Source organism: Vespula vulgaris, chromosome 1 (assembly GCF_905475345.1).
Source record: "Vespula vulgaris chromosome 1, iyVesVulg1.1, whole genome shotgun sequence".
In the NCBI taxonomy this organism is placed as follows: Eukaryota; Metazoa; Arthropoda; class Insecta; order Hymenoptera; family Vespidae; genus Vespula; species Vespula vulgaris.
This window is the reverse complement of record NC_066586.1, coordinates 774,239-797,910: the sequence shown is the minus strand read 5'-3', so window position 1 is coordinate 797,910 and position 23,672 is coordinate 774,239. Positions and strand designations below refer to the sequence as shown.

Here is a 23,672-nt window from a genome sequence, read left to right as displayed (position 1 = left end):
AGCAGAGGTATAGAGATAGAAAAAATTAATTAAATTAAACTCGAAAATGAATTTAAATGAATTAATTTGTTTTAATTATCATAAAAAATATCAAAGAAAGTTTATTATTATGAAAATGTTTTCGCTAAGATATTATTCGCAAATATTCGAATTTTATATTTATATTAAAAAAAAAAAAAAGGAAGAAGAAAAAAGGAGATATAATGTAAAATAAAAAAATGTTAAAAAAAATATGTAGCTACATATATCTAAAATACTAAAGATTGATGAAGCGTGAAGGAAATAGCGTCTCTGTAGGATAAAAGATTCATCTTTTCTTTGACTACCTATGAGATCACTGCATAGTTTTCGTCTACTTTTATCTACAAGGTTTCTTCTCGGCACGCACCTTCTTCTCAACTACAACAAATTCTTGGCATACGTGTAAGAAACTGAGAGAAAGTGAAAAAGAGGATAAAGGAAAGAGAAAAATGAAAAAAGAAGCAAAGAAAAATACAAAATCAAACGAATTTTATCGCTTAAGGTGATGAAGGAAATTTAAAAAAAAAAAAAAAAAAGAAAAAAGAATCTTTTTTCATCGTTCAACATAGCTTGGTCATATTTATTTATTAATTAAAATTTTGTTGGAAATACAAGTAAATATCCAAAGAGTCGATTTAAATAATGTTTAAAATAAGTTATCGTTTTGTCGAATAAATAAAAATAAAAAAAAAAATTGTCCCTTTTAACACCGTCGAACAATCGATAAAATATCTACATCAACAGCGATCAATATCTACATCCTTTCTATTTTACATCAGAAAATATTTACCGTTTAAAAAGACCAGAAGGATATATAATGTGTGGATCTTCAACATCGCGCAGACTCCTTGCTATCCAAGAGAAGAGAGGAGAATCAGGAAGAGGGAGCGAGAAATCCTCGTGAATTTTCAGCAGTATCGTCGCGACTATCCGCAACCAAAGTTCATGATTTGATTGGTGTCTCATATTGATCATCTTATTCAATTATAATATAACTTATTGCCCTAACAAAACTATATTACAAATCTTACGAAATTATACATTTAAAAGAAACGTTTGTCGCAATATTATATTATACTATACTATACTGTGTTATCATCTTTAGCTCATCTAAAGAATGATCTATTATAAATTACTTATCAGTGTAATCGTTAAATAATTATTTAGAAAAAAAAGAAAATATAAAAAGAAAAAAAAAAGACGTCGCGTTGATCGGTCGATGATTAACGGTGGATATTTAATTTTTTTTTATCTATAATATTATACTTCAATTAAATCGTGTGTTCTTCGTTTCCAAGGGAATAACTTCGTCTCTTACCTATGATGCATTTAGGTACGTTGCTTACAATTTTATCCATATTAATTGTTATTAATCGAACGAATACGGAAGAATCATTTTTTATTTAATATCGAACGATCAATTTCGCGAATAAAATTTTTCTTCGTAAAATTGGAAAAAAGAATTATGATTTCTTTCTATTCTAATGCAATCAGGAAAAATATTATGCGCGCACACTTCTTTTCGTATTTACCCTCATTGTCACCACAATTTTTATTCTCTCTATTTTCTCTCTCTCTCTCTCTCTCTCTCTCTCTTATATCTCCCGTATAGTACAGAATTCATGCAAATATATAGATTGCGTCATTCGTTCGTTCGTGAAAATTTTCTAAGAGAACGCGATAAATATATAAATGTGTAAAGAATTTCATATGATGTACATTAAACGAAAATTACATATGAACTTTCTCATTCGGCAAAGTGACGAAGCATGTAGTTTTATTCCTTTTTACTAATTTTTATCGGTTTTTATTTGTAGAAAATTCAAAAGCAACATTTTTTTCCTTTGAAGACGAAGAATTAACTTTACAATTCTATAATATCAAACTTATATAATGGTGATAGTGATGGATAGTGATATGGTGATGGTGGAGTGTAAAATGAAGATAAAAATTTCACAATGCGAAAATTAAGAATTATTGAATGATGTAGCGAACACATTGGTCATACAGAAATTTTGTTCCGAAGGTAAACAGAAAAGATATTTCTTCAGAATTAATTTCTCATTCTATAAAAGAACAATTTTTTTTCCTTCATTTTTGTTTTACCAATAAAAATATCTTCAAAGCTTTGTCTTCGTTACAAAGTTTTTAACGATAAAACGTAATCTCGTAGAAATATTGAGATCCGAGAAGTTTTTATTTTAGTTTTTATGTCTGTGCGTATACGTGTATATACTTTATAAAAATATTAATGAATTAATTCTTTCCACGTAATTTTGTTTCTTTTTCTCTCTTTTTTTTTTTTTCTATTCATAGGTATTATAACAGATTTCCACCTAACACGAATGAAATAATACAAAAGAATATATCCACGTGAAAAGTAAAAAAAAATAGAAAGGATCAAAGCAAATGTAATATTCCATAATATACCATAATACGAAAGTAGACTGCAGGATGTAAACAGTTCGGTTGGATCTACGATAGTACATTCTCTTTGTGTGAGAACCATGTCCAATCACTTGTTAGCACGCATTTAGTCTGCAATTGTTATCACTCCCATCCTACGGAGTGTCTGTCAGTATTAGAAAACCTGATCGATACTGTGTATATATAGGATATCGAGTTAGCAATGTACGTCATGTTAATTCATTCTTTTTATACTTCTCCTATTCCTTTGTCAGATTTAAACTATATTTTTTAGCAAATAAAATTCTTCCTTTTATCGGTCGATTCTAAGTAAATCTATTTTTTCAATTTGCGAAAAATATTTATACATTCGGCAGATCGTTATTTTATAAAATTATTATCTCATAAAGTTATCCCTTACAAAAATTTATTCTTTGAGTTAACGATAACGTCTTGAACGTTTTCAAAAAGAATAAAAATAAATTTTTCCTATCAAAGTTACGGCGAAATTAAAAAATGAAAGAAATTATTTGGATTTAATATGAAGATATAAACGATTTGATTATATTAAATTTGCATCGATCGTGTACATAGTTGTGCGAATTATAGCCGATGTTATATATAATCCTGAACGTTCATTTCCACATTTGTGGTTAATGTGGTTAACAATCCGTAGAATAAATAATGACGTTATAATCAATCAACGGAGTTAAAACTACATTTCTTTTATCCAATTCATTATTTTCAATATTCCATAATATACAGATATTACAATTTAACCCGAGCTCATATTAATAATTTCAATCATGAATTATATTAACAGCGATCAGTCTTGAAAAGTATTTTTATATTCGTTTTAAGAGTTTCATTATATGATTATATGATCGTAATTAAATCAGTACGTAAATGTTTATTGACTCTTACTTTTAAGATCTTTAGTAGTAGCTTTAGATAGTATATTTTTTCATTTGTCAATTAACCTTGATTTGTCAATTAATCTTTCATTTATTAAGCCAATGACATTTTTCACATGTCTTACCGATCGTTTAACGATCCTTGACACGATTAACCCAATTCGCAGATCGATCTTTGTACTTTATTAATAAACCGAATTGCTCACTTGACTCAAATAATCTATCTGTAGATCTTCTTAATAAACGATAACTCTCGCGATGGAAATCATAAATATTTCTAAAAATTGCGGAAAACTTTTATGTTATATTTGCATTCATGTATGTACATATGTACTGAACATTTAATCCAACTTCGTTCGGTTGTTATTTGAGTAACATTCATACGTGAGTAAATAATTTTGTATCTTACAGGAAAACGTTTAAGTACGATATTGCATTTCATGAGTCAAGTGTGTAATTTTATATTTTACAGGGAAACGTCCAAGCAAGATATTACATTTCTTGTTCTGTTTTTGAATGAAAAATAAAAATTAAAAAAAGAAAGTAGAATATATAAATGAAAAGAGATGAATTATATAAAATATGAAAGGATATAAGGAATAATTCTTGAAAATCTCGATCTTTGAAAGAAAGAAAAAGAGAGAGGAATATTCGTCGTAAAGAGATCAGAAGTGATTGAATACAAAAGAAAAATTGATTCTTTTCAGTCCGATATTATATATCATAGTATTCGATGTTTCAGCTATCATCATATGTATGTATATATCTATATCCTCAATTTTTTCGTACAATCCTTCATATACCGTATATTGTTAAAATTCAGGACACGAGCGTCAGGGTATCTTTTAGCTTTTGAAAGAAAATCGACGTTTCGTCCCACGTCAAATTTTCGAGACATTAAGTCAGTTTCAAGGGAAGGAAAACGAAGTTAACATCACTTTTACGAGCTCGCCCAAATCCAGTTAACTGGTTACCTCGAACGACAGACCGATACCACTCTCTTACTCTTTTATTGTTTCTTAATTTCACTAGCATAAAAATTCGTTCGGCCATTTAAAAATAAATGAGTTTCGCTTCGACGAACGATTCAATTTTCTTCTCTCTTTCTTTCTTTTTTTTTGTTAAAATATATATAAAAATATATCGTTAGATAGACATTTACAGTAATTTCTATGGCTAACGTTTATTGTTATAGGACCAGAACGGATAGAATAATTTCTCTTTGATTACATCGCCATAGGTATTCGTTTCTTCGAAGGAGTTTACAAATATTATCTTAGAACTATCAGGATAGGACATTCGTATTTAACAAGCTGAGCTTCTATAAATAGCTTGAAACATTGCTCCGAGTGAACAAACAAGAACAGTTGATCATATTCGCATAAATCACCATTGACATCTTTAAACGATTGCTTTTTCCTTAATTTGTCCAATAATTATCGGATGAGAAATCGTATTCAATAAAATTTTCATTCTCTAAGTTTATCGATACTCATCGAGCGGTATTCAAAACTTTCGCCGATAACTGATAATGAAAACAATTTTATTACATGAAATTTCTCATTCAAATAACTATTTAAAAATACTTTATCGATAACACATTGTAAAGTTCTCTACAATTGTTCGTATCTATTTAGATTATGAAAACTGTTCCGTCATTCAAATTCCATTATCTATGTTTGTATGATAACATAATAGTGACAGTTCGAATTTCGTGGTATGAGACGAACTGATGGAAAATTGACGTATAACGAAAAGTCGGGAAAAAAAAACGAATAAAAAAGCAACAAAAAAATGTCTGTATAATCTCCACATATGTACATAAAACTGAACGGGCAACGTTATTGGAATACTACAGAGATTGGCAAATCTTCATCGATGTAAAACATTTTTAAAACATGCAAATTTATTTTATATCGATCTGAACGCTCATTGAATTTCAATGATCACTGTTTGATTATATATATTATAAGAACACTGAAATAATAATGATATTTGGATAAACAATGAAGAACCGTAAAAAAGCAACAGTTATAAGCGAGGAATCGGAAAACACGACATGCATTATACATGAGTGCATATCTTATCTAAAATTTGACTCTGAGGTTTTTCGTTTTTATTAAAGTACATTCTTTTTTTTTTATTTTCTTCTCTTACTCTCTCTTTTATTATATGTGTAATCCGTTTAATAAATCGAAAGGTATATCCTTCATTCATGAGAATACTTATAAATTTCATATGTAAAAAAAAAAAGAAAAAAAACAAATCTTTTTTCATTGTAAACAACATATATAAAGCAAGAATTATACTGAAAAAAAGAATTATAAATAAGTTAAGAAAATGAAATGAAAGGGTTGTCTGACTCGCTCTTGTCTTTTATTACTTGTGAAAATAAAACTTTTCCAAAATAGAAAAATAAAATTTGCAATATCAACTACGGTAAAAAAAAATTTCCATCTCGAAATCCATGAACTTAATTATACATTTCACAGATTTCCCTCTCGCGTTGGTATATTACGATCTATTAAAATTTCAAATATGGCCGTGTTAAATTGTTCACGATAAATAACATCCAGTTTCATAATTCTTTTTACACATTCACATGTAATACACCCCTATAAATGTACTACGCTTTTTCAACTCAGAAAATAGGAATATGTAAATGGTGTGCTTAGATTTTATGACAACAATTTTCCAGGATTTCTTTTCCACTCTCTCTCTCTCTCTCTCTCTCTCTCTCTCTCTCTCTCTCTCTCTCTCTCTCTCTCTCTCTCTCTCTCTCTTTCTCTCTCTCTCTCTCTCTCTTTCTTTTTCCATTTATTTTTTTTTTTGATTTTACGTTTATCATTATGTAGGCTATATACATATAAATCGACTTTACAATATCCAATATCCCATTAACAAATAATTTAAATTCGATTTACTTCGATGTAATGTTTAATAGAAAAAACGAGATGCTTGTGATTTGAATTCATAATGAAACGAATAAGAATTATTCGATTGCGAGATGCAAAAAATAGTATGCATTCTTTTAAGAAACAATGCGAAGCATTTGTGCGGATGTAATGCTTTGCGACTCTTCTCTTTAGAAGACGAATTCTTTTCCCTTGTCCAACGAAATATCTTTTATTCAGTGAAAATACTCAGATAATAGTCTCGTAATTTTTTGACATACCTTTTAATGGAATTACGTTGAACTTTGCATATTCATTTTCTTGGTAAACTCTATCTATCTATCTGAATAACAATCGCAATTGTAATCTGTAGTAAACGATTTAATAGTAAACATAAAAAGAAATAAAGAAGGAAGAAAGAATCAAAAAGTTTCGTAATATGCCGATGATCATTTCTTTTTCCAATTTCAAAAGTTACATAGTTATATTATAAATATAAACGCTCGACACAAACGGAAATAAAAGGAGACCTCAATATTTTTTCGCATCATAACTCTCTCGATTGAATCGCAAGAGAACAAAGTAAAAAAACAAATAAAAGAGCAAAAAAAACATATATAAAAAAAAAGAAATACGGAAAAATAGAACCGTTATTTGTCTATACTTTTTTCATATTACTAAACTTCGATTTTATATTTCTTTCTTCCTTGTAAAATATTCTGTTCCATGTAAAATCCCACGTAAAATCGTAACACCTTCTATCGAATTGAAATTCACTTTGTTCGATAAAAAAGCGTATTAACTAAATAAAATAGTTATCTTCTATGTACGATCTATATACACATGAACATACGTTAGTAATATATCTCACGCAACACGCGATATTCAACCACAATTCATTTCTAGTTAATCTTTTCATATCGCTGTGTTTAATGTTCCTTCTGTTTATTTCCTTTTATCAAAACATTATTCATTCATTCATTACATGTTCGACACAAATATTCATTCTCTTTGTACACATTCATTCGTATTTTATATCGTATAGATTATACATAGCAAAACCAATATTTTATTCGATCACGATTTGTCTCTAATAATTAACTTTTTCATATTGTTATATTTAGCTTTATTAGTGTTCTTTCTATTTATTTTCTTTTATCATAACATATTATATTTCACAAAATTAATATCCATTCTCTTTGTATTTTATTCATTCACATTTTATTTCGCATAGATATATTTATGTATAAAAAGAGAAAAGAAAAGAAAAGAAAAGAAAAGAAAAAGAAATAAAAATGGCATCGATACTTTCGATCTAACGAGAAAAAATTTTTTTTTCAGAAATCCTGTATGTGAACAGAACGCATAGAAATATACGATGTATTATTGCGAAGAAAGTTGAGAGAAAAGAAGAATAGAATAAAACATCGAAGAATCATTGAACGTGATCTTTTGAGAAAGATCAGACGTTACATTCAATCTCGTACCATCTTGTGAAAAAAGAAATAAATTCGTATTTCAGACGATTAAATCGATCCTTTTGCCAAACAAGAAGTCCTTTGCTAAACACTCATCGCTTATCCTTCGATTAGGAAGGTACAACTGGGTCAACAACTGTTCTGGACGCTCGTATATTTGTCTTCAAGTTTTCGCGGTTAAAACATTATTAACTAGAACGAGATTCGTTTGGAATAAGATGAAGTTAAGATCATGCTGATGAGAATACTGAAATTGACAATCAACGAATAAACGATTATCCTTCTCGAAGCAGAAGCAAAATTAAGTAATCTCTTTTATTCGCATTCTGTATCACAAGGTACATCTGAAATCTCTTGTCAAGCACTTTAAGTTGCTTCTTCGAAATATATCGAGCATGTATCGCTTTGAAAATTACATTGACATTTTCCGTCAACTAAATATTACAACAGAAGACCTCAAGTTCATGGAAAACTATACTTCCTTGTTGGAACTATTCAACACGGATTGTTATTGTAACGGTTCCGTAAGAGATTGGGCTCTGACGTATAAAATATATCACGGTTACATCGCAATTATGGTCTGCATTTTTGGTACCTTTGCCAATATGCTCAACATCGTCGTATTAACCCATAAAGAAATGATGATAACGCCTATAAACAAAATTTTAACGGGATTAGCACTAGCTGATATGTTAGTTATGCTGGAGTATATACCGTTTGCTATTTACATTTATTTAATCTTACCGAAATATCGGATCTTCCCTTACGGATGGGCTGTCTTCGTTTTATTTCACATGCACTTCACTCAGATATTTCATACCATCAGCATCGCACTCACCCTTACCCTAGCTGTTTGGAGATACATCGCTTTAAGGTAATTCTTTTTACATAAATATATTAGACGAATATTAAAATAATTGTATTTTTATTTATGTGCATACATACATATTCAAAAGAAAACAAGAATATATATATATATATATATATATATATATATAAACGAACGAGACCCGTCGCACGTAAATGTTATTCGAACGATGACGTTAGAAATACAACTTTGCGACGGATAAGACACGTCAAAGTGAGTAAGAGGGTGGTTATAAAAGGTAAGATGGAAACTTCAAAAGCACGTTCGACTATCAAGAAATAAAATTATGTTTTCTTAGGACAGCGTAAAGTAATACCTAATAACGTGCCTTTGTATTCCGCATAAATCTGCATAAGCTTCTATTTGATAGCAAAAGCTGGATTTCCTTCACGATTGACTCGACGGCTTATAAATTGCGTAATAACGAATCCCTTTTTTTTTCTCTCTCTTTTTTTTTTTTCTTTTTTTTTCCTTTCTGTTATTCTTTTTTTTTCTTTTTCGTTTTCTTCTTTTTTTCTTTCCTTCCTTTATCATCTTATATTCTTGTCAATCTTATCACATAAATTTTCTCTCCCTTGAAGCTTCTTCATAGTCGACAACTTGTTTGAAATTGTCTTACAAAATCAGCCGAAATTTTCATAAACTTTTTGGATTTAAGCTATCGAATATTATCGATTTTAATAATTAAATATGATCTTGCAAAAATGAGGAATTGGTTATTAACGACTTTTTCTTTTCCTTTTTATTTCTTTTCTTTCTATTCAATAAATAAAATACAACCTCTCTCTCTCTCTCTCTCTCTCTCTCTCTCTCTCTCTCTCTCTCTCTCTCTCTCTCTCTCTCTCTCTCTCTCTTTATGTGCACCTACACGTGTATTGTGTGTTCTGTGTATGTGTATCTCGTGTGAATATATTCTTTATAAACATTGCTTGAGCGAATTACTTTCAAATATTTTCTAAGATAACAAAGAGACAACCACGTTCTATGCTTCGAGTATATATACTTCTCCTAGCTCATTTGACTTTTATTCTTTATATTAAAATTTCTTGTTACCCCCATTATTTTTATATATCTCCTGTACCATATAAAAGATTTATAAATATTTATTAATATTGGAACGAGCTTTTTGTATTTCGCAATCGAATATAAACGAACGTAATTATTTAAAATGTAAATCCAATTACTAATATTGTAAAAAGATACTTCTTCGAAACCTTCGCTATTCTTTTGATATTTAGATTATAAAAATGTAATAATATTTATGGACTATTATCTATTTCTTTGAACTTTTCTTCGTAAACATCGAGTACGAGTACTCAATAAGGTGTCAAAAATATTGTGTTAAATTTCTTCCAACAGAAAAAAAAACATTACAAAATTTCATAGGTATAAATAATATATCTTGTATCGCACACGTATGTAATTCCACGGGTCCATGGATAAAATGCAAATGTGAACGTACGAGAATTGCTAAGAAATAACTAGTGCATGAAACTTTATCAAACGATCTTTTGTCACATTGAATACTTAGATACGTTGTTCTAAGTACTATCTACATGTTAAAAATAATATTTCAAGGAAAAAGAATATTATAAACTTTATTGTATGTTTGTAACTCACAAAGTACGTTGTTCTATTTCTAATTATTTTTGTTAAATAGAAGGATGTTTAAAGGAAATAATCTAACTTCGATTACAAGAAAACATTAAAAGTTTGCAATCTGTTTGTATGTACTTTTCATCGTGTATCGACATAGAATTCCCAATTGAGCGTTGCAAGGAAATTTCGAAATTGTCAAGTAGTACAAATAATAAAGTATAACGAAGATGGCCTTATTTATCATTTCTTTTAATATTTCTATGATTTCGTTTTTTACTTTAATTAATAGAGCTTCAAAATGAAGCCTCTGATGATAATGGGATGGGATGAAATTTCATGGAAGAAAATATATGAAATTTTAAATTAAATTTATTTATCGATATATCTTCCTACTTTACTACTCTGTTATATTCGTTTAAATAAAAAATTTGTATTTCAAGCCTTTCTTTCAATGAGAGAATTCGTATATTGTTTGGAATTCATTGTTACAAAGCATATCTTGGTACGTGTTTCAGGTTTCTGCAATACAATCATGCATGGTGCACACCTACCCGTTGCAAAGTAGCTCTATGGTGTTGCGTTTTGGCGCCATTGATCGCCTGTGCACCGAGTTATTTCGTCTTTGGCGTGAGTAGAATTCGTTCTCCTCGTAATCGATACTGCTATAGCGTTTCTCGAAATCAAAGGCAAAGATATCTGATAAATAATCTTACAACGTAATGCTTAGATAAAGGATAAACGTTTCGTCGAAAATGGAACTTTAGAGATTTTGTACTATGTCGATACCGATTATTCAAGAGACAAAGGATTTATTTATCAACTTAACTTTTGGATACTTGGAGTTGTGGTCAAACTTATGCCCTGCTTTATATTAACCATAATTAGTTGTTGGTTAATCAAAACACTTTGCAGGTACATTGATAATAATAATAGTAATAATAATGATAATAATCGATCAAATATATTATATATTATAATAATATTGATAAGATTTTATTCTACTTAATTCGTACTTTATAGAAGATTTTTTCAATTAAACAAATTTAATCCATTTTTAATTCACGCAGAACGAAAAATCGGAAACAAGCTTTAAAGAATTACAATCAACCTTTAGTGAAGAATCTACCGATAAATAATGGTTCGGTTATACCACGAAGGCCAAGCAAGAATGAAAAACATGCTGATAGGACAACCAGAATGCTCGTTGCTGTTTTACTCCTTTTTTTAATTACAGAAATACCACAGGGTGTTTTAGGCCTTCTTTCTGGAATTCTTGGCGATTGCTTCTTTCGTAATTGTTATCATAATTTTGGCGAGGTAATGGATATATTAGCTTTATTAAACGGCGCTATTAATTTTATCCTTTATTGTTTAATGTCACGACAATTTCGAACATCTTTCGAACAACTTTTTAAACCCAAAATTATGAAGAAATGCCAACCGACCACTCAACAAACCGATGTACAAAGTACTTACGTATGATGTAGACTACCTACTTTGAAAGATACTTATTTCTAAAATAATTTTAAATCATTTCAAATCGACGATGTGAAATCAACAATGACTCGATAAAATCTCAATGATCGAGTAGATATAATTAACAAAAAAAAGAAAAAAAAGACACTTTACATTATTCAATAATACCGAATAAAATAATTAAACGATAAATTTAAATGTGACAATTATTTTTTCTAAATAATTATTTTTTAATAATAAAGTAATCATGTATATTTATCTATATATATAAAGTCATATTTCAGCTATAAATATCTTTCCGATACGAAGATCATCAAATCGTAACGTTAGAAGTTCCTTTTTTTTTTTTTTTATGTACATTCACTTAATGAGAATCACGCTCAGTTAATTTCTATACGTATATTGGACTTCGGCTCCGGTCCAAACAAATTCCATGAAATCTAATACAATAATTTATATGTTTAATTAGAAGAGTGAAAAAACCCTACAAAACTGGCATACATTACACGCAAAATTGTAAAGTGAGATGTAAAGTCAATTAAATATCTATCAAGCTATCCTGGATCATCATTTACTTTGTAATTAGATAAGTAGAGAGGAAAAAATATTTCTTCGTTAATAAGACCATGTAATTGCTTATTGATAGTAATTCATATTATATAATTAATAAAAATTTATCGTATCAAAAAAAATGAATCGCGATATTCGCGATATACTTACAAGCAATAATCATCTATTTCCTCTTTTTTGATTTTGATTTAAAAAAAACAAAAAGGAAAAACACAGATTAAGATCTAATAAATTTATTTGTTAGTTTATGACGAACGTAAACCTTATGTGATATAATAAAATGTTAGTGAATTTGGTTTATTTTGAAAAAGTAGACAATACTATTTATTCGCTAATTGTTAGGATTTCTAAAGAAATACAAATATTTCGATGGTATATATACTTATATATAAAACAAAAAACAATTGCGCGTATATGAAGCGCACGCTATAAATTAAATATAAATTCAAATACTTTTTCCGTTTTATTGTAAACATTTCTTAAAAAAAAAAGAAGAAGAGAAAAAAAAAGCACAATTGTAAGTAAAAATTTTAACATCTTATAATACATATGTATGTATGTATGAATGTATGTATGTATATATATATATGCTCTTCTAAATCTATGTGATACAATATGTAATCGAAAAATCGTTCGATAATATTCTAAATGTTATATATACACATATATACATATATATATATGTGTATATTTTTATGTATACATATATGCATATATATATATAAATTCATTCACTTTACTTTATAAAATAAAAAATAAATAAAAAATAAAATAAATACTTCGACCATCGGAATGGAATCGAAACGAATTCCCATGAAACCTATGAAATTCCAAGATACAGTTTTTTATTAACAATATTTGTCATTCTATTCTCATGAGAATTTTTTCCATAGGGACAGTTCAATTTTAAAGATTCTGCTCGAATATTCTTCTTTATCTTATCAATGTCATCATTTATTATGAGATAGCATATGAGAAAGTTTTTAAAAACAAAAATAAAAAAATAAGAAAGAATTTTTTATGGTTAAAATGATTTATTTATATTATAAATTTCTTATTATAATATTTATATTAATAGAAATACATATATATATTTGTTTTTTATATATTGTAGAATTACATATACCTATAGCGATTTATATACATATAACATATAGATGTATGTATAGTATTTTAATTATAATTCTTCCAATGTATACTCCTTGCTATATGAATGAAATTAATATTGCATAAATAATACGTATAAATTATATATATTATTTATAAAATATATCATTTGATAAAATATGTATTTCGTGTATACATGAATATATGTACGTATTATATATCAAATTTTTGTATATTATCTCTCTTTTTACTACAGCTATACACAAAATTATATACTAATTCTATATAATGGTATGTAAAGGACAACGAATCAGATCATATTTAAATATTTTATGATATAATATTGTTAATTCATGTAAATGTCACACTAATTTTAAGCATAATAATCGTTATTTAATGTGTTATCGTGAAGTTATCTTTGTAAAAAAAAAAAGAAGGAAAATAATTACATATAGAAAATAAAATAAAATTTAGATGAGAACAACGTAAAAAAGATGACTTTTTTATATTGTAAACTTATTAATGATTGTCGTATTCATATAAAAAATTAATTAGATATATTTAATCTTCAGTGTATATATATATATATATATATGAAAATTTCTTAACTATCTAATAATTTACTTCTCGTTAATTACTAGATAACTTTTGTTGTTGTAATTTCATTGACAATTTCTTCGCCATCTGTGCTATCTATAGTACACAAAAGATGTGTTTACAAAAAATATCAAATATGATATTGTAAAAAATAGATTTGAAAAAAAATATAATTACCTGCAAGTCAACGTCAATAATAGCCATAATGTCGTTTAGAGCCGATAATACTTCCGAAGCTTCTGTAACTTTCCCAGTGGCATCGAGAATCACAGCATAATTAATTAGTATTAATGGATCTTGGGGTAACAAAGAATGAGCCTTGTCCAAGGCTTTTACCGAACCTTCCAGATCATCGAGTCGTTTAAGAGCCACTATCAAAAATCAAACGTAAACAATTAAATTTTTTCCAATAATATGTAATATTTATTTATATATTTTATACATATAAAAATCCTAATTTATTTTTTCGATGTTCATTTTAATACGATAAAAGTCAAAAAAAAAAAAAGAAAAAAAAAAAGAGAAGAAACATTAAGCTGATAGTATCGATTTTATGATATTAATTTCAAATCTTTACATATTAATCGCAATGCACTCACATCCAAGTAAAAGATAAGGCATTGGATTTTTTGATTCGGCATTGACAGCAGCGCATAAATAAATCGCAGCTGATGCTGGTTGTCCAGTTGTAAGAAATGCTATACCCAAATTGTAAACTGGTAAGAATGCTAGTGGATTGAGATAATGAGCCCTTTTCAGGCAACTTATTGCCTGAAATTAAATAAAAATTCGATAATTATTATTTATATTTATATTTCTTACTCTTTTCATTTTTTTTCTATAATTCTTGTTTTATAATACTTTTCTATAAATTAATAGTGGTAGTAATATATAGTAATAATTACTTACAGCAACAAATTTTTGTTTTCCATAAAAACACATACCAACATTGTTCCAAAGAGCTGATGACTCGGGTATTAATTGAGCCGCTATTTTATATTTAGATAATGCTACGTCATATTCGCAATGTTTCTGAAATACAAAAGATATAAAAAAAAAAAGAAAGAAATTTATATTCTCAATTATCGAACGAGATTCAATACGATTCATCAACCATGGAATTGTTCTCCATCAATTTAATGGAAGAGTTCGCATATGGTTGCTATTTTAAGTACTACGTATCTGTATATACCTATACATTTTGGTGTTAGATTTCTCTATCGAATTACCATTATATCATATATTGCTCCTATATAGAATATAATTTCATATAATAATGATCCTTACTAATATATATAATCCGATGATTATGAGAAATGATATTAGAAAGTTATCTAAATATAAATTATATATTTTATCGTTTTGAAATGTTTTGACATATCGATTTGAATTATTATATAAAAATTACTGTACTATAATGACAAATGGAAAAAGTAAATATATAATTAAAAATAATTTTTTTACGTCATTTAAAAAAAAATGTAAAAACAGTGCGTGAGACAAAATATTTTTTTTGATATCTCGAATAATTCAGACCACTTACATACATATAATATTCATCGATAAATCGATAAGTCTGTTAGTACTTAACTGGTCAAATACCAAAGAATAATTATTCGTTAATCTGTTTTTTCTTTACTTACTTGCATTATATAAGCAACTGGTAAAAGAGCTTTAGAACAATTTGACGCGTAAGCTAAAGTAGTTCCAAATTGTTGAAATGCTCTTTGAATGTCCCCGATTCGTAGATATAACAAACCTAATTCTGTGGACACAGTTACGCTTTCAGGATTTCCACTAAATAGACGAATAATTTAAAGTTAGATTTCGTTCGATTGAAATATCAATGAAAATATATTTGTTTTTATTGTTGATTGAAACATGCCTTAATGCAGCGATATAAACATTTTTAGCTTCTACTATCTGATCTTCCATCATGTGTACTCTTGCAAGAGCGAGATACGGTAATTCATTTTTCGTTAATTCGATCGATCTTTTAAATTGCTTTTTCGCTTCTTGTAATTGGTTTAACTTGACGTAACACTCTCCTAAAAAGAAAAAAAAATCAAATTTGATTAATTAACGTTCCTTCCACTCACACGATAGAAACAATAAGAATTATTAATTACCAAGACTATAATGTATATCCCAATCAGGTAAAACCGTTGTCTTGTCTGCTTCTAAATATGCTTCGACCGCACGTTTATGACTACCCATCATCAATCTGAAAATAATACTGAAGATAATAAAGTTTATGAATTACATAATTATAATAAATAAGAAAAAAAAATGAAATGTAAATTGATGATATAAGAAAAAAAAATTCTTAAAATACAATAGATCATAAAGAAATATAAAAATAAAATACTCACAAAGATTTAGCTATTTGTTTAACATTATTAACGTTGGATGAATTTACTTTGTAAGCTGCTTGAAAACTATCTAAGGAATCTTGAACTTTACCTTCTTTTCTCAGAATAAGACCCTACGAAATTAAAAATTCAAGTAATTGAAAAATAACGTAATGATCGTAAAATAACAAAGAGTTGCTAATTTATTAATATTAATATTAAAAAAAATGTTATATAAATAAATAAAAAATATTGATAAAAAAAAAATTGAACAAGTAAACTCGTTCGAAAACGTTAGCAAAAAATTTTAAATACCATAAAAGCTTACCTTCAAATAATTTGCATATTCATTGTGACCATTAGATTTTGTTAATTCTTCCTCAATAAGAATTTTACATATTCTATATTCACGCCTCGTATAATGACGATGTAATAACCAATTTCGAATTTCTATCGATGGTAGGTCGGCAACTGTGATTAAAATAACAATTTATTCTTCGTATGTATATTAATATCTTCCATCAATATATAATAATTTTATTATTTTGTATAATTGATTCAGTAATTACGAAAATTTTTCAAAAATTAATAAAAAGAAATAAAAATTCTTTTATTTCGTAACTGATATGGCAATTATCTAAATTATAATAATTGCTAACAAAAAATTAATTTCTTTTTATTTTTTATTTACGATCATACCACTTTCATAATTAATTTCTCAATCGAGTCAATTATATTTATATATTATATATTACAATTATATTTATATATTACTAATTATATATATATTATTATAATTATATTTATATATAACTAATAAATATTATAATAATTTATACATTACTATATATTCTATAATATAATAATAATAGAGAAAATGTAACAATGTAGAAAGAATCAAAAACTAATCTATTTTTTTGAATATTTGAATTTATATATAGTTATCTCCTTAGTGACGAAGATATAGTACCTTTTTTTGTCCTATCATCTCTTAATCGTTGTGAAACTGTTGGTTGTTGAATGCGACCGTTACTTAGCGCATTGTTTGCCATTATCACAATATTACCAAGTTTATTCGAAACTCCTTCACCGATAATGCATATAACTAGTAGATAGCTAACAGTCACGATGTTCGAATACCATTCGCATAATCGAAGTACATATCTGTTGTGCTGGCCGTCACTCCGGTAACCAGAACTTCAAAGTATCTACACACGAATTATGGATCGAGAAGATACGTTTGTTAGATATAGGAAAAATCGGGTAATATATCTAAATTAGTTTTATTAAAAAATTGAAACTTCTTTTTTTTTTTTTAAGAGGTTAATACATTTATTATATTCTACTTCTTTTGTGATAATTTATGTCTATGTTCTATGAACAATTGCATATATTGAAAGGTAAAAAAATTATTAATATTTTTGTATTCTACATACTATTTATTTTTATTTTTTATGATATATGTGTATATATATATGTATATGTATATATGTATATATGTATGTGTGTGTGTGTGTGTATATATATATGTGTGTAATATTATATTTTAGTATTTTAATTTATATTTCGCAAACAGCGCCAACGAGGCGATAAACGAAACTACGGAACGTCATCTGAAAATTAATATGGCCACAAACGGTTGTCATTACGTGATAACGAGATATAAATGTTGAAATAACAGTGAAAGTACAAAGAAATCGCGAAAGATATTGTGAATATAAAATTATTACTATAATAGGGAAAAAATCTGTTAATTAGTATACTACAAAATATGCGTTTCGACTTCTTATTTCAAGATGTAGAAATAGAATTTATTCTAACACGATAGATTAATCGTAAAGTCTTTCGAAAAATAGATGTTATCAGCTTACGGTGAGTTTCTTATCAATTAGTCATTTCTTTGATTATCAAATAGAAAGTAATATTATACATAACAGTTTTTATTTTTATAGGTTATTCTGAAACGGTATAACTTCGCGATGTATATATACACAGTTATTCCACCTGTTACCTACATACACAATACTGTCTAACGTTATGTCAATTTTATTCTTTCTATATAGCAGACATTCAAATGTAATTGACGTTAAACGTATGTCGCGTTTTTTACATTACATAAATGCACAATTGAACACATTAAACCTTGAAATATTTCCGTGTTTACTCTCATATATGCATTCGCTCGTTTGTTTTATTAAACTTTATTATACTCTGCATATGTCACATTTGTACACTTGACTAATAACATTGTGTTACATTAGATAGATATGTTTCTTACTCATATACACAATGTCTAAATGACATATATACTTCTTTTATAACTTTTTATTTGATATTTGATGGTAATATATATCATGTCATAACGTATTTTTAATATTCTAATTATCTAATTCCAGCGGCTGAAACAAACATGACCCCCTAAATGTAAAATAGTATAAACTATTTTCAAGATGAGTTGTTCTGTGGAATTAAGACAACGCAGACAACAGGGGATGACGGAGGATCCTCATAGACTTGCAGCAATGATGAATAAATCTCAAAGACTTGTTTTAGGACTTTTGGTTTTATTGTTGGTTGATATCATTTGGGTTTCAAGCTCTGAATTGACGAAAGTAAGATTGTTATTTAATAACTATAATAATTTATTTATGATTTCAAATATTTTATACAGATTTATTTGACTTTTTGCGATAATTGTATTTTATACGGTCAAATTTATATTTCAGTATATTTATAGAGAAGCAGCTTTTGAAAAACCATTTTTTAGTACATATATAAAAACATCCATGTTTACTCTTTATTTACTTGGTTTATGCTTTTGGCCTCCATGGCGAGATCAATGTAATAGGCCAGCAACTTATATGGTATATGAACATAAAATATTTTTATACAAATATAAAATATTTTTGTAGTAGGAATTATTATTAATTGGAGTGTTTACTTAAATTTTAATTTTTTTTTTTCCTACATTCAGTTCATAGACCCGAATGTTGAAGATGACAATTTCTACACAGAAGCTAATACAAGTTTGGTAAGAATAATCTGACATCTTCATGAATTTAAAGTTATTTTCAATGTATAACATTAATTACATTAAAATTAATACTATTTTAGAGTGATCCAACATTCGTGCCGATAAAGACACCAGATCATTGTGAACGTTCTTCTGGTACAGAAAGCGACGATTCTTCCATTCGATCTGTAAGATTTAGCAAATTAGCAGAAGTCAGACATATGTCAGAAAGCGATGCTACAGAAGCTTTACTAGCTAGACTAAGTTATCAGGCAAGCATCAGAGCTGGGGAACATGCTCGACGGCAAGCTAATAAATTTTCTGTTCAGAAAGTAGCTAAAATTGCACTTATGTTTTGTTTATTTGTAAGTGGTCCTATAATTATATTACAAATAATATAATTTATAATTAATAATTTATTATATAAATTTTCGTTTTAGTGGTTCTTAGCAAATTACACTTATCAAATAGCACTATCTGAAACAGAAGCTAGTGTTGTCACAGTACTATCTTCTACGTCGAGTTTATTCACTCTATTCCTTGCTGCCTTCTTTCCAAGTAATGGAGGAGATAAGTTTACATTGTCAAAACTAGTTGCTGTATCTGTTAGCATATTTGGATTAGTGAGTTTTTCAAATTATTGATATCTTTCTAAATAAAAAGTACATTTATGATTTTAAAAAAGTTCCTTTAAAACGACAATAGTAATTTGATAATAATAATAATAATAAAGAATGATAATAATTTGAAAAAACTGTTTCCCTTCGTTACATTATTTTGTTTTTTTGTTTTAGGTATTAGTTGGTCTTTCAGATTTAACAATAGAAAGTAGTAGAATACCAACAGGTATAATATTGGCTCTAGTCAGCGCATTGTTTTATGCAGCATATATTGTATTTTTGAAGAGAAAAGTCGATCACGAAGATAAAATGAATATACCAATGTTTTTTGGATTTGTGGGACTTTTCAATTTAACACTCTTGTGGCCACTATTTTTTATTCTTCATTATGGTCACTGGGAAGAATTTGAATGGCCTGATACTCATCAGTGGACATTTTTAATCATGAATGGATTTATTGGCACTGTATTAAGTGAAGTTCTTTGGCTATGGTAAAATTAAAAACATGTACCGAATAATATTTATTTTTTTCATCATTTCTCAATTTTTCTGACTATATTCATTGGTTTGTATATTTCCAGGGGTTGTTTTCTGACATCATCACTAATAGCAACATTGGCTATTAGTTTAACAATGCCAATGTCAATGATAGCTGATGTTCTATTAAAAAAGGTCGAATATCCTTGCATTTTTTACTTAGGAACCATTCCAATGCTATTAGCATTTTTGACTGTATCTATATTATCCCATTATGATAACTGGGATCCTGTTATGGATTTAATAAAGAGACTGTATCTCTGGATTTGTCGAAAGAATAGATCTACAAGGTACCATAATTCATATAAATAAAATAACAAATATAACAATTATTTATTCTTATAAGGATAAAATATAGAAGTTAGTAAATTATTTTATTTTGCAGAATACCAGATCTTGAAGCGGAACAAACAGAATCACTCATAGGAATAAATAATGGTGAACACGAAGCTTGATTCGACAATAAAAGCAGTCGCATAATGCAAATGTTTTCTGTAAATCTCTACAAAGGTAATCTATATTTTATTTATGTCTAAAATCATTTTATAAACAATATATGCTAAGTTCAGAAATTTTTTTATATGTATAAAGAAACATGATATACTGATATATACATATGTATGCATATATCAGTACTCTATAAAGCAATTATTACACATAATATATCTTGAGAAATTTATGTTTTTCGTGAAAAAATGATAATAGAAAAAAAACGGCTTTAACACCACTGATAGAATGAAAATATTATATAACTCGTCAAAGTAATTATAACTTATAAAAATAAGCATTTGTCTCTTTAGCTCGCAAGAAATATTACAGTACTGCCAGACAATAATAATAATTTATTTGAAATGAAGCTTACAACTTTTTTTTTAAGTATTGTATATTTGTAAACTACCTCTGTACAAGAAAGTATTGGCATTGATCTACAACTTCGTATAGTATGTTCATATATATATATATATATATATATATATATGCGTGTGTGTATGTATATATATGAATATGTTCGTATATATATGTATATGAATTATGTTCCATCTTATCTATAATTTGATTTAGAAACAGCTTTGTATTAAGAGGATCAATGAGAGAGTATATACTATCCAATATTTCAACTGTTTCATAAACGTTTAAAAATTCTATTAAGAGAAATATATTTTCTCTAAAAATTTGTTATATTTCATAAAGAGATGAAAAATTTTACAATATTGTTTGATTAAAGAACATTTGCATTCGTTCAGAAGATTATAACGACATATAATATGTAACATAAGAACAATATAATTCAAATTATGTAAATATGCAATACTCAAAATATCATTTGATGTGCAATACTTCAATTTGTTAAACTTTATAGATGTTACAAGATTCATGACTAAGTATTTTATAACGTGTTCTACTGTTGTCGTAATTTGTCTTCTTTTGCTACATTCTTATTTAATATTTTAAGAATCAAACAAATTTTTGTCATATTTCTTTAAAAAAAAAAATCTGTGCATTATGTACTTATATTAATTTCATATTGATCGCGAGAATTAAATATTTCTCCGATAATTTATGATTACTATCTATATGAAAATAAACATAAAAATAATTTTCTGGACCAATTAAGAACTATAATAACAAATTTAACACAGAGAATGGAAAACCTAATCAGTATATTACAATACATTAATTTTTTATATTTAATAAGAGTATTCATTAGCTTTATATCATATTTGTCATATCTAGTCAAAATGTTTCTATTGTCACACATTCCTTTATCAGAAAGTAACTTTAATGCAATTAAAACGTTATTTAAAACAATTTATATATAGACTTATTTTGTTAAATGATTAATATCATTGGCAAGAAATATAATATTAAGAATTTCTCCTAACCTAAGAAGTAATGCGCACAACAATTTCAATGCTATGTTGCTGGAAAAACTATTGTAAAGTTTTTTAGGATTTTATTAAATATTTATTACTTTTCTAAATTTTAACTCTAGTTATATCATTCTATATGAAATATTAACATATAAATAGTACGAATGTTAAAAATATCTTCTCTAAATGTTGAGGATTATTATTACATGATTCAAAATGGCAGTAATATTGTGATATAATATCAGTGCGCAAAAATATAATTTAATGAAATGTGAAATAAAAAATCTGGATGACATATAGATTATAGATAAGCGTTCCTGTATCTATTATAATTGTAAATTAAATGTAAATATGAAACTAAGTTTAAAATTAAAATTATATACATATTATATAAAATATACGAAATTTCATTACAAGCAATTCTATTTTTATTTGCTACACAATAATATTATTTATTTCGTATATTTGTTTAAACATTATCATTATAATTAAGTAATCTTTAAAATTAATTTTTCAAAATTATAAATCAGTAAATAAGTTTCGGATCGTACCGGTAACTATAAACTGGCGCTAGTGTTTCGTTTATATAAAATTTTATCGCTAGGGAGAGTGCGAATAGTAAACATTATTGATTGCAAATTACAAATGAAAGAAATCGACAAGTAATTTCAAAATTCCCTTATTATCTTTTACGAATTGATCTTTGTTTATTGATAACTTAAGTTCAACACAATTTTGCGATAATTTGTAAAAAATTACGATTTTTCATCGATCACGTGCCGTTTTTTACAAAAGTGTTTCAAAAAAAAAAAACAACTGTCAACAATTTGTATATCTTTTGTTTGTCACTCCATATGTCATAATAATAAATTAAAACTAATAACGATGAAAAAGTACAAGCATCTATTTAAATAAAATAGGAAAACTCGGAATAAATTTCTTTGCATATTTGAGGAAAAAACCATTTATGTTTGAAACGCTATATCTCACGATTAATTGCTATTGTTTGTACTAAGAATTTATCATTTGTTATAAATGCGATTTGTTAAAACTGTTATATAAAAAATTGAAAAATATTATAATTTACATAAATTTTGTTCTAATTGATCTAATTAATTATACATTTATTAATGCTTTGTTTTTTGGACTTGTTACAAAAGTTATTTCAAATAAAGTATAAACAATATGATTTATATCTTCTTAGGATATAAAACCTAATAATGTTTATGTAAATATACTATAATAAAAAAGCAGGTATAGGAACAGAAACATACAAAACAAAAATGCACAAAAAATGTCTCTTTTACACAAGCATGAATAATTTTTTTCATAGAAAATATATCTTTATAT

The 23,672-nt window shown here is 26.9% G+C and overlaps 3 protein-coding genes across 7 annotated transcripts; 2 read left to right on the top strand and 1 right to left on the bottom strand.

Annotated features, from left to right (window-relative positions):
• The first annotated feature begins 909 nt into the window (after window positions 1-909).
• LOC127069296 (G-protein coupled receptor dmsr-1) lies at window positions 910-13,533 on the top strand. Of its 2 annotated transcripts, XM_051006148.1 has the most exons (6): window positions 910-1,354; window positions 1,839-2,047; window positions 7,577-8,587; window positions 10,696-10,807; window positions 10,908-11,092; window positions 11,248-13,533. In XM_051006148.1, the coding sequence occupies exons 3-6, from the start codon at window positions 8,109-8,111 to the stop codon at window positions 11,660-11,662; spliced, it is 1,191 nt and encodes a 396-aa protein (XP_050862105.1). In that variant the 5' UTR covers window positions 910-1,354; window positions 1,839-2,047; window positions 7,577-8,108; the 3' UTR covers window positions 11,663-13,533. The 2 variants fall into 2 exon arrangements, with proteins under 2 accessions (XP_050862105.1, XP_050862099.1); XM_051006142.1 differs by lacking the exon at window positions 1,839-2,047.
• Window positions 13,534-13,963: 430 nt separating this feature from the next.
• Window positions 13,964-17,367, bottom strand: LOC127070291 (Bardet-Biedl syndrome 4 protein homolog). Its single transcript, XM_051008039.1, has 10 exons — window positions 17,252-17,367; window positions 16,610-16,752; window positions 16,303-16,415; window positions 16,060-16,154; window positions 15,816-15,978; window positions 15,574-15,727; window positions 14,840-14,962; window positions 14,530-14,701; window positions 14,108-14,301; window positions 13,964-14,026 (listed from the first exon to the last, which is right to left on the bottom strand). Exons 1-10 carry the CDS (start codon window positions 17,331-17,333, stop codon window positions 13,964-13,966), a joined length of 1,302 nt encoding a protein of 433 aa, XP_050863996.1. The 5' UTR covers window positions 17,334-17,367.
• Window positions 17,368-17,426: 59 nt separating this feature from the next.
• LOC127070269 (solute carrier family 35 member F5) lies at window positions 17,427-23,357 on the top strand. Of its 4 annotated transcripts, XM_051008014.1 has the most exons (10): window positions 17,843-18,153; window positions 18,234-18,373; window positions 18,678-18,893; window positions 19,008-19,145; window positions 19,256-19,312; window positions 19,396-19,659; window positions 19,735-19,917; window positions 20,089-20,405; window positions 20,496-20,741; window positions 20,837-22,718. In XM_051008014.1, the coding sequence occupies exons 3-10, from the start codon at window positions 18,732-18,734 to the stop codon at window positions 20,904-20,906; spliced, it is 1,437 nt and encodes a 478-aa protein (XP_050863971.1). In that variant the 5' UTR covers window positions 17,843-18,153; window positions 18,234-18,373; window positions 18,678-18,731; the 3' UTR covers window positions 20,907-22,718. The 4 variants fall into 4 exon arrangements, with proteins under 4 accessions (XP_050863978.1, XP_050863982.1, XP_050863971.1 ...); XM_051008021.1 differs by lacking the exons at window positions 17,843-18,153; window positions 18,234-18,373 and adding an exon at window positions 17,427-17,544; XM_051008005.1 differs by lacking the exon at window positions 18,234-18,373 and having other exon boundaries at window positions 17,846-18,153; window positions 20,837-22,708.
• The last annotated feature ends 315 nt before the right edge of the window (window positions 23,358-23,672 follow it).